We start from the raw sequence: 12144 nt of genomic DNA, 5'->3' as shown, positions 1-12144 counted from the left end.
AGGCAGTGTAACATTCCTTTCAAGAACACTTGCAAAGTTGCATTTTATGACCTCGCTCCTGGGGCTTGGAACTTTCTATTTTAAGTTTGCCTTGATACGATCCTCATAGTCAAGAGCTGAGGTGTCTGTGTGTCAGGGCACAAACCTCTTAAACATACCAGGTTTGTGTTCCTGCTTCCTTCTTTGTAAATTTACTTTTTTAACTATTTATTTTAGGGTTTTGTTAGTGGTGTCACTGCTGCCAAGATGGACCTCAAGCCACTGCCCTCACAGCATCCACTGAGCACCATGTCCAATGACCTGAGACTTCTGCTCAGCGATCCCTGCCTGGAGCTGAGGGAGTACTGGGACCAGCAGTTTGGTGGCAATAATGATGAGCAGGAGAAATTACTGAAGGAAAGCTCCACACTCTATGTGGGGAATCTTTCCTTTTATACTACGGAAGAGCAAATATATGAACTCTTTAGAAAATGTGGTGATGTCAAGAATGTGTTTACGGACCTGGATAAAATTAAGAAAACGGCATGTGGCTTCTGTTTTGTAGAATACCATAACAGATTTCAGGCCCAAAATGCCATGTGGTGTCTAAACGGGACCCACCTAGATGATAGTGTTATCCATACAGATTGGGATCTAGGCTTTAGAGAGGGCAGACAGTATGGCTGTCACCGACGTGGGGGCCAGGTAAGAGATGAGTTTCATGAAGATTTTAATACTGGTAGAGGAGGCTTTGGAGAAGCCTGTTATAGCAGAGGAATCCACTAGTGAAAAACCTGCAGCTCTGGCCCCTGGAAAAGTCCATTAAAGAGTATCGCCAGGGCAGCGCATAACCCATTTTGTAACAAGTTTAAGTTACCTTATTTGCTGAGCAGAGTCGCTTTTGATGTATTTTTCTCTCTGAAATGTTATTAAATGGCACAAACAAAAACATTCTCTTGTTCTTGTCTTAATTTTGAAGCTGGTTGTCAGATTACCAGTTTGTCCATCTGGTGGTCAAAAGTGAAGTGTTCTTTAGGAATAAATTAGGTATGTAAGATCTGAGTCAACCAAAGCACAACTTCCATTTCAGGAAGACTTCAATTGGATTTTATGGTCATGTTTCAAGGGCCTGAAATGGTTTTTTTAAGAGCTTGCATCAAATAAAGTCAAATAAATGGAAAACTTAAAAATAGATATCAAAGGAATAAAAGCACATTATTTTAAAACATAAAAAAAAAAAGGCAAGAACTGTGTCTAGTTTATTTCTGTATGCCCAGCATTTTGGACAGTAGAGCCACTCAGTAAATGTTGAATGAATAGGGTGCCTGGATGGCTCAGCTGGTTAAACTACCGACTTCAGCTCAGGTCATGATCTCACAATTTGTGGGTTCGAGCCCGCATCAGGCCCTGTGCTTACAGTTCAGAGCCTGAAGCCTGCTTAGGATTCTGTGTCGTCTTCTCTCTCTGCCCCTCCCCCTCTCGTGATTTGTTTCTGTCTCTCAAAAATAAATAAATGTTAAGAAAAATCTGAAGAGTTTATAATGAAACAGAACTCCTCTGGCTCCACCTATTCCTATCCCAGGCCTATTCCCTGGGCAATAGCTTTTAATTTTTTTAAATATTTTTTTAAGTAACCTTTATACCCAACGTGGGGCTCGAGCTCACAACTCTGAGATCAAGAGCCACATGCTCACCAACTGAGCCAGCCAGGCACCCTTAATTTTTTAAGCAAGTTTTTTTGGTTGTTGTCATTTCTTTCCTGGTAATTTCCTCCATATTTCTAAACCACCATGACTGTATATACTATTTATTTTTATTTTAAACATCATCTATTGACTTCTTGCTTTCATAGAGTGTAAGGGTTTCACTTACACTCACATTTGAACTTCTCTCCATCTTCTTGATATAGTTTACAACACTTTATTTACTTTTTTTATTGTTACATAACATAGGTCAGGTTATACTACAGTAACAAATAACCAAAAAAACCTTAGTGGCTTAAAATCACTCAAGTCTGCGCCTCACACTACATTTCCATTGCCAGTTGCCTGGGGGTTCTGCTCCACCCAGCAGTGATCATCCTCTTTCCGGGGCCCAGAAGGCAGAGACACTGACATTAGTGTGAATCAGTTGTCGCAATTCCCTGCCTCTTGTTGGTAATCCGTTTAGGAATCCAGGTTTAAGCCGATCAGCGGTTGACAAACTCTGTGATGATCATTATTAATAAATTCAGGGGTGGACAATGATCAATGGGGACCCCAGTAAGAGTGAAATGAAGGGATTTTAGTCTATGCACCAAGGAGAGCTTGTCTCTGTCTTTCCCACTGGATGTGAATAAGTATGCTACAAGCAGCCTTACAATCACAGCAGAAACCAGCCCCAGAAGGAACTGGACATTTTAAACAGTAAAAGGAGGGACTGAAGAAACTGCGTCTTTCATGAAATTATGCAGCTTCTGAAATCAACTAATCTTGCAGCACACACTATGTCTCAATGTCCTATTGTATGAGATAAGACATTATTTTATTGTGTAAGCCAGCTTGTTAACATGTAGCTGAAAGCACTCTGGTACTAAATACTTAATTCTATTTTTGTGTAAATGATTTAAGTTGCTCCCTTGAGAGTTCAAGCATCTATTTTCAGGGTTCATGACCTTACATCTGGAAAGGTAGATAAAAATCAGCTTCTTACTACTGATTCCTTCACCCCGTGACCTAAGGTTCTCCTCTTTGGTCAGCAAAATTCTTGCATGAATAAGAGACGAAAGGTAATGTCAATTCTTTATAGAATGACTCTTATGCGCTGGGCACTTTGGGAGAGGCTTTAAAACACAGTCTCATTTACTCACAACAACCCTGTGCCTGTTACATAAGTGAGGAAACTGAAGATCAGAGAAGTAAGGTCACCAGTGCGTAGGCGACAGGGCTGGGGTTCAAGGCAAGGGATTCTATGCCAAAACTGGTGCCCTTCATCCGGGTACTCTATTGTCTCCTGCTCTTACCTTCAGTCAGTCCACTAGGTCCAAACCTCTCCTTGAGGTTCCTTTTTCTCTGGAAATTATCCCACTGCCTGCATCGTATCTGAGCTCTCTCTCCCCCAAGCAAGCTCCTTGAGTGTGTTGTCCTTTCTGCCTTAACATCCAATATCACTCAGGCTCAACACCAATACCAACCAGGCATATTTATCTTGACTCTGTGGAAGAAAAGGAGCATCTGACATGGATTTCTGGCCAATATAATTTACTCTCCATACAGTAATGGAGTTTACTAACTTTTTAGGATTTCCCCCTTACAACTTCCCTGAAATAGAAAAAGAGACTTTGAAAGCCATGGGATCCAAAATTTGTTTTTAATTACAAAATGTTTCTGGAGGAATATTTTGGCATATCTCTCAACCACTTCTCCTAGTCACTCCCCCCTAGGATTTCTCCCAAGATGTCTTTTCCTAGGTTCAGAGAAAGCATTTAGCGATGTCATGTGAAGCATACTTTTGGTTAAGTAAAGGAACGTTCATACTGTATGGCTAGAAGATTCCTCCAGTAGTTCTTACAATATACCATGTTCTTCAAAATCATGCTGACTATATCATTAGAATAAAGGGTAAAAGTCGCATAATCATCTCAATAGGCCCAGAAAAAGCATTTGAAAAACTTCAATACCCTTTTCATGATAAAAATGCTCAAGAAACTAGGAATAGAACAGAGCTTCCTCACTCTGATCAAAGGCATCTATAAGGGTGCCTGGGTGGCTCAGTCGGTTAAGTGTCTGACTTCAGCTCAGGTCATGATCTTGTGGTCTGTGGGTTCGAGCCCCGCATCGGGCTCTGTGCTGACAGCTCAGAGCCTGGAACCTGCTTTGTATTCAATGTCTCCTCTCTCTGCCTCTCCCTGGCTCACTCTTGTCTCTTTCTCTCTAAAAAATAAACATTTTAAAAGTGAAAAGGGCATCTATGAAAACCCCACAGCTAACATCATACTCAGTATTGAGAGACTGAAAGCTATACCCCTAAGATCAGGAACAAGACGCTTTTATTCAATATTGTACGAGAGGTTTTAAGCTAGGACAATTAGGCAAGAAAATAAAATCAACGACTCCTAGATTGGAGAGGAATATGTAAAACATTTTTATTTGCAGGTGACATGGTGTTATATAAAGAAAGTCAGGAGTCCACAGAAAAGAACTAGTAGAGCTCATAGTTCAGCAAGGTTGCAGAATATAAAATCAACATACAAAACTCAATTGCATTTCTATGAACTAGCAATAAAAAAATCCAAAATGAAATTAACAAGGCAATTTCAGGTATAAGAACATCAAAAAGAATAAAATATTCAGGGGAAAATATAACAAAAAAGTGCTAAATGTATACTCTGAAAACTACAAAACATTGTTGAAAGAAATTAAAGAAATGGAAATAAATGAAACAATATAAATGGAAATAAATGGAAATATACCCTGTGGTTCATGGATTGGAAGATTTATTAATATTGTTAAGAGACAATAACTCCCAAAGTGATCTATAGATTCAATGCAATTCTTATCAAAATCCCAGCTGGTTTTTGTAGAAATCAATGAGCTGACCCCCAAATTCACATGGAAATGTAATAAAATGAACAAAACAATCTTAAAAGAGAAGAAGCTGGAAAACCACACTTCTTGATTTCAAAACTTACTACAAAGCTGTATAGTAAACAAGACAGTGTTGTACTGGCATAGGGTAGACATACATCAATGGAATAGAATTGAGAGTACAGAAATAAATTTACAGTCAAATTATTTTTGACAAGAGAACTACAACAATTCAGTAAGGGAAAGAATAGTATTTTATTTTTTATAAGTTTTTATTTAGAAGCAACTGGGTGGCCTAGTCGGTTAAGCGTCCAACTTCAGCTCAGGTCATGATCTTGTAGTTAGTGAGTTCAAGCCCTGCATCAGGCTGTGTGCTGACACCTCAGAGCCTGGAGCCTGCTTTGGTTTCTGTGTGTCTCTCTCTCTCACTATGCCCCTCCCCCCACTCATGCTTTGTCTCTCTCTCTCTCAAAAATAAACAGTTAAAAATTTTAAAAATAAAAGCTTTAATTTAAATTCCAGTTAGTTAACATACAGTGTAATATTAGTTTCAGGTGTCCAATACAGTGATTCAACATTTCCATGCAATACCCTATGTTCATCACAACAAGTGCTGTCCTTAACCTCTATCACCTATTTCACCCAACCCCAACCAACTCCCACCTCTAGTAACCATCTGTTTGTTTCACTACTAAATATTTACCCAAAGAATACAAAAAACATTCACAGGGATACACACACCCCGATGTTTATAGCAGCATTATCTGTAATAGTCAAGTTATGGAAACAGCCCAAATGTCCATTGACTGATGAATGGATAAAGAAGATGTGGTATATATGTACAATGGGATCTTACTCAACCATAAAAAAGAATGAAATCTTGCCATTTGCAAAGATGTGGATGGAGCTACAGAGTACTACACTAAGTGAAATAAGTCAGAGAAAGACAAATACCATATGATTTCAATCATATGTGGAATTTAAGAAGCAAAACAAATAAACAAAGGGAAAAAAGAGAGAGGCAAACCAAGAAACAGACTCTTAGCTAGAGAGAACAAACTGCTGGTTACCAGGGGGGAGGTGGGGGGGGGGAAGAAAACATCCAGATGGCCAGAAGACACATGAAAAGATGCTCAACATCACTGACCATCAGAGAAATACAAGTCAAAACTACAATAAGATATCACTTACACCTGTCAGAATGGCTAAAATCAACACCAAAAAACAACAGGTGCTGGCAAGGATGCGGAGAAAGGGGAGCCCTCTTGCACTGTGGGTGGGAATGCAAACTGGTGCAGCCGCTCTGGAAAACAGTATAAAGTTTCCTCAAAAAGTTAAAAATAGAACTACCCTATGATCCAGCCATTGCACCACTAGGTATTTACCCAAAGAATAGCCTTTTAAACGAATGATGCTGGGACAACTGGATATCCATATGCAAAAGGATAGAGTTGGACCGCTACCACACATCGTATACAAAAATTAACTCAAAATGCATCAAAGACTTAAAGAGCAAAAGCTATAAACATCTTAGAAGAAAACATAGACATAAATCTTCAAGACCTTGGGTTAGGCAATGGCTTCTTAGATATGATGCCAAAAGCAAAAATAACCAAAGAGAAAATAGATAATTTAGATATCATCAAAATTAAAGACTTTTGTGTTTCAAAGGACACCAACAAAGAAGTAGAAAGACAATCCAAATAATAAGAGAAAGATTTTGCAACTTATGTATCTGATAAGGGACTTGTATCTAGACTATATGAAGAAGTATTACGATTAACAATAGAAAAACAAGTAACCCAACTTACAAATGGACAAAGGATGTAAATAGATATTTCTCCAGAGAAGAAATACACATAGTCAATAAACACATGAAAAGATGCTAAGCATCAGTAGCCATCAGGGAAAGGCACTCAAAACCACAATGGGATGCTAGTTTGCAAACACCAGGACAACTATAACCACAAAAGTCTGATAATAACAAGCATTGGTAAGAATGTAGAGAGACTGAAACCTGTGTAGGCTGTGGATAGGAATATAAAGTTGTGTGGCTGCTTTGAAATAGTCTGCCAGTTCCTTGAAATGTTAAACATAAAATTGCCATATGACCCAGCAATTCTACTCCTAAGTATATACCCAAAAGAAATGAAAACAAGCCCACACAAAAACTTGTACATGAGTTCTGATAGCATCATAAATTATAATAGCCAAAACGTGGAAACATCCCAAAGTCCATCTACTGATGAATGGACAAGCAAATGTGGTGTATCCATATGAAGGAATATTATTTGCCCATAAAAAAGGAACAAAGAACTGATATAATGATCTTTGCAAACATTATGCTAAGTGGAAAAAAAAAACAGTGAAAAAGGACCACATATTGTACGATTTCACGTACATAAAATGTTCACAGTAGGCCCATCCATAAAAGACAGAAAGTAGATGAATGGCAGGATTTGGGGGAAAGTGGGAAATGTTATTGCTCATGCATATGAGTTTGCGTTTTGGGGTGATGGTAATGTTTTAATTGATTGTAATGATGATTGCACAGGTCTATGAATATACTAAAAGCTTTAAATGGATGAATTGTATGGTATGTGACATAGCTCAATAAAGTTGTTAAAAAATCATGCTGGTGGTGCTTGGGCGGCTCAGTTGATTAGATGTCTGACTTCATCTCCAGTCATGACCTCATGGTTCTTGAGTTCTAGCCCAATATCGGGCTCTCTGTTGTCAGTGTGGAGCCTGCTTTGGATCCTCTGCTCCCCTCTCTATCTGCACCTTCCCTGCTCACACTCTCTCTCAAAAATAAATAAAGATTAAAATATGAAACAAAATTTTAAAAATCATGCCGAAAAGGGGTGCCTGGTTGGCTCAGCCAGTTAAGTGTTCGGTTCTTGATTTTGGCTCAGGTCATGATCTCATCATTCGTGAGTTCAAGCCCTGCATTGGGTTCTGTGCTGACAGAGCGGAGCCTGCTTGGGATTCCCTCTCTGGCCCTCTCCCGTTTGCATGCACACACTCTCTCTCAAAATGAATAAAGAAACATTAAAAAAATCATGCTGAATAAAAAGCTTGTTGGAGGTGGACAGAGAAAGGGGGGGCAGACTATTTTATCTGTGTCTCTTCTAGTAATATCGAAGGCTTTGCTCAATTAAAAACTTCTTACCTAAGACTTGCCTTCCCTACAACCCTTTCACCTCCAGCCCATTTTCTTTTGATTGGTGTTCCTTGATGGGTTTTTGTATGGTGATAGTTCCATGAATACCTTCCTTTGTGGGGAGAGGAGATGTATATTTAGTTCGATATTTGGATTCTTTGCTATATTCTGTCCTAAAGAAATGATCTGTTTGTCTGGGTAAGTATAGGGCACTAGAATAATTTCTGATCTAAATTCAGGGATAGCTGGAATGGATATATAATGCAACCTTTAAGGCATCTCTTCTCTGAAAGACAGTTTTGCTATCCACTTGATGCTTTTGGATTTCTTTGTGTATCTGGCCAATGCAATTTTCATCTTCACCGATTTTCCAGATTAAACCACCAGTTCCCTTGGAACTTTAACCGGCATCCCTAGTGGGTGTTAATTGGGACCAAGGTATAAAATAATGAGCTAAAAATGGCCTTGCATCTCATCTCATAGGATTCCCCCAAAACTCACTTACTGAGATAGTCCATGCTTTTCCTTACGTGTTCATTTCCTGTTGGGCAGGCAGGACCTACAGAGAGTAACTTATTCCAGGCTTACCAAGAATAAATTGGGGGAATGAAGAGCAAAAACTAGCGAGTTAGAAATCCTTTATGTTCATAAATATTTTGAGATGGTTTGGGTTTTATTATTTTTTAAAGTTTATTTATTTTGAGAGAGAGAGAGAAGAAGGAGGAGGAGGAGGAGGAGGAGGAGGAGAAGGAGGAAGAGGAGGAAGAGATAGAGAGGGAGAGAGACAATCCCAAGCAGGCTCCATCCTGTTAGCAGAGTTTGATGCAGGGTTCGAACCCATGAACTGAGAGATCATGACCTGAGTGGAAATCAAGAGTCAGACACTCAACAGACTAAACCACTCAGTCATCCCTGATTTTACTATTTTAAAACTCATATTCATTAAATAAATAATTATTGAATGCCTACTATGTGCCAGCCATTCTATAGGTTTTGAAAATACAGCAATGAAAAAAATGGACAAAGATTCCTGCCTTCATGGAACTTGTGTCTTTGAAGGAGAAGGCAGAAAAGAAATAAATAAGTAAAAAAGTAGGTTGGATGGTGATAAGTTCTGCAACGTTCACATAAATCAAGAAGAGAGATAAGGACTGTGCAGGGTTGGACTGCAATGGAATATAGATAGAATGCTCAGGAAAGGCCTTACTCAGTAGGTCTCACTTGAGCAAAACTCTTTAACAGGTGAAGGAGTAAGCCATTTGGATACTGAGTGTGATAGATTTTGGGACTATAACAATTCCTCTCATCCAGTATGTTCTTTTTATAGTGTGACTTTGCTACTCCTCCAATCAAGAAGTAGAGTTGTTCCTTCTCTATTCCAATCTGGGCTGGTCTTGTCACTTGCTTTGACTAACAGAATGGGCTAAGAATTATTTGAAAAATGTCAATGCTAGGCCTTAAGAGATCTCACAGCTTTTGTTTTAGTAGTTAACCTCTTAGTACACAATTGCTATTTAGAGAAGTCCAAACTCTCCAGCTGGAAAAAGAAACCATGAGGAAGAGAATGAAGGTGTCCCAGTCGGCAGCCAGCACCAAGGCTCCATGGTGAGCCTTGAGAGTGGGGCCATCTTGGATACTCCAGATCCAGTCAAGGTACCCAATCTGACACCACGTGGAGTAGAGATGAGCCTTCCCTTACTGAATTCGGCCCGAGGAAGACACAGACAAAAGAGTAAATCTGTAGAATAATTATAAATCATGGTAGATTCTACAAAGGAAGCAAACAAGAGGATAAGAAGAGTAACACAGGGGCGCCTGGGTGGCTTAGTCGGTTAAGCGTCCGACTTTCGCTTGGGTCATGATCTCGCGGTTCGTGGGTTCGAGCCCCGCGTCGGGCTCTGTGCTGGCTGCCAGCTCGGAGCCTGGAGCCTGTTTCAGAGTCTGTGTCTCCCTCTCTCTCTGACCCTCCCCCGCTCACACTGTCTCTCTCTCTCTCCCCTAGAAATAAATAAAAATTAAAAAAAAAAAAAAAAAAGAAGAGTAACACAGGGGACCCACTTTAGAGGCACTGGCCAGGGAAGTCATCAGGGAAGTCAAAGGAGTTGACATTTTAGTTCGCACTTAAAGGACACGAAGGAATGGTGGTAAGAGTGTACTAGGCAGAAGAAATAGCAAGTGCAAAGACCTTGACTCAAAGAGGGAGCTTACATGTGTTCCAAACACTTAAAGAAAACCAGAGAAGCTAAAACAAGGAAGATGAGGCCAGAAGGCAGACAGAGACGAGATTACACAATGTCTAGCCAGGTGGTGAAGAATTTTTATTTATTTTTCCCTAGGTGCACCAAAGATTTTTAAACAATGTAGTGATGAGATCTTTCATTTTGAAAGGGTCACTTTTGCTTCTGTGGGAGAAAGGATCGGGGGGGGGGGATGCAAGTGGATAAATAAGGTCATATTGCAGTCTAGGCTAGCCTTGAAAGTAGCCAGGTTACAGTGGTGACAGCGAAGATGGGGAGGTGTGGCTAACTTTGAGATAAGTTTGGAAGAAACAGCCTGCTGATGAGTAAGACATGAAGCACGGGATAAGAGTACAGGAAGAATCAGAGATGACATAGATTTCTGGCTTAGGCAATAAGAGTGATGGTGGTGCTCTCTGCTGAATGTGAGGAAATGATTAAGGGAATCAAGTCTTTGGTTTTGGATATGTAAAATGTGACGTATTTGTGTGATATCTGTATATAGGTGTCAAGTGGACAACAGGAACTCACAGGAGAACTTTTACTGGGAGATTTATTTGGGCATCACCAGGAAAAAGGGCATTTAAATTTAGGGGAATGCCTGAGATTGCCCAATGAAAGAGTATAGCATGAAGTGGGAAGAAGGTACAAGACAGATCATGAAGAATACCAATATTTAAAAATAGCTAGAGGAAGAGGAGATAGCAAAACATAGTGAATGGTGGCCAAGCAGTTAGGAGGCAAACCACAAGACTGTGGTGTCAAGAAAGGCAAGAGAGAAATGTATTTCAAGTGGAAGGAGTGGCCAACAGTGCTGAATGTTGCTGACAGTGTGAGTAAAATGAGGACAGGTAAGTGCCATTACATTTGGCAGTATCTAGGTCATGGGCAACAAGAGCTGTTTTGGTAGAATGGTAGAGGTGGAGGTCTGATTGCAATGGATTGAGGATTGAATGGGAAGGCAAGAAGTGGAGACAGCATATGTAGAGAGCTATATATATGAAGAGTCGGCTATCAACAGGAATACATAAATGGGATAGAAGCTGGATATATGGACAAGTGAAAATGTTTGTTTTTCAGGTCAGCAGTATTAGAGGACACTTGATCTCTGATGGAAATGATCCTAAGGAGAAGGAAGGATTGATATTGCAGAAGAGGAAAGAGATAACTGAAGAAGATTCCTTGAGGTAAAGAAAGGGGACAGGATTCAGAGCACAATGGATGGACTTGAGTGCTCTCTCGAGGGTTAAGTCCACGAACTTAAAGTGAAACTGGTCAGCTTAGTCATGTGATACCCCCTGCGGTATTCAGCTGCCTGTGTGGGTGAAGTCTCCAAGAAGGCAAATGGCAGAGATCATTCGGGATTGGAGTTTTGCGAGTAGAGTCAACAGAGGGAGAGATGGCCAAGGGAATTGACTGTATTTGCAAGGATGAAACATGGATTCAGGACTGGCTAGGGAATGAAATAAAGTCAGAATGGAGGCTGATGGATATTGTGAAGAGTGATGGGCAACAGATAGGAGGTCTTGGAGAGGGTTTGTGTGTGTGTGTGTGTGTGTGTGTGTGTGTGTGTGTGTGTTGGTGGTAAGAATGGGTGGCAGAGGAGTGGGATGTTTCAAATAAAAATGGCAGAGATGATAGAATCTTGGTGATGATAATGTCCAGGGGTAGCCATAGAAATAGGTGGCTGAGTTGGAGTGAAGGAAAAAAAAAAGGGAGATGGATAGTTCAAGGAACTGAGAATCCGATGGTTCATCATGTGAATGCTGACGCACTAACTTTGTGGAGTATGAGGGCAACATCATCTACAGAGTGTGTGTCTTCAGTGTGTTTGCTCTTTTCCAAAGAAGCCTGTTTTTGTTTTTGGACTCCAACTGCTCTGAACCTCAAGCTGGGCCCTCCACAATACTAGGTAATTCACCATTTCCCTAATTAGCTCCCTCTCTCATTCCTCAGAACAGCTCTTTTGGCTATATACTACTTTCTGAATTAAGTACCTCTCTCTTCATGCTTTGTGCATGACTTTGCTTCCTACCCTCAAAGACCATCGGCCATCAGGAGGGCAATCTCTCACACCAGCTCCTTACATACAAACTTACTTATATATGCACAATCCCACCGTTTCTTCCTTAAGTGGGATCTAATCCATTCTCGTAAGGCTGATGCCCCATCACCGTGGAGCTCCACCAATGTGTTCCAC

At 40.3% G+C, this 12144-nt stretch overlaps 1 protein-coding gene across 2 annotated transcripts; it reads left to right on the top strand.

Annotated features, from left to right (window-relative positions):
- Positions 1-288: 288 nt before the first annotated feature.
- On the top strand, positions 289-864 carry NCBP2L (nuclear cap binding protein subunit 2 like). 2 transcript variants are annotated; one of them, XM_039233500.1, is made up of 2 exons: positions 289-414; positions 565-864. In XM_039233500.1, exons 1-2 carry the CDS (start codon positions 289-291, stop codon positions 763-765), a joined length of 327 nt encoding a protein of 108 aa, XP_039089431.1. In that variant the 3' UTR covers positions 766-864. The 2 variants fall into 2 exon arrangements, with proteins under 2 accessions (XP_039089431.1, XP_039089430.1); XM_039233499.1 differs by having other exon boundaries at positions 289-864.
- Positions 865-12144: the final 11280 nt, after the last annotated feature.

This window comes from Hyaena hyaena, unplaced genomic scaffold (assembly GCF_003009895.1).
Source record: "Hyaena hyaena isolate Hyena2069 unplaced genomic scaffold, ASM300989v1 scaffold_77, whole genome shotgun sequence".
Classification (NCBI taxonomy): domain Eukaryota; kingdom Metazoa; phylum Chordata; class Mammalia; order Carnivora; family Hyaenidae; genus Hyaena; species Hyaena hyaena.
This window is presented reverse-complemented; position numbering and strand designations above follow the sequence as displayed.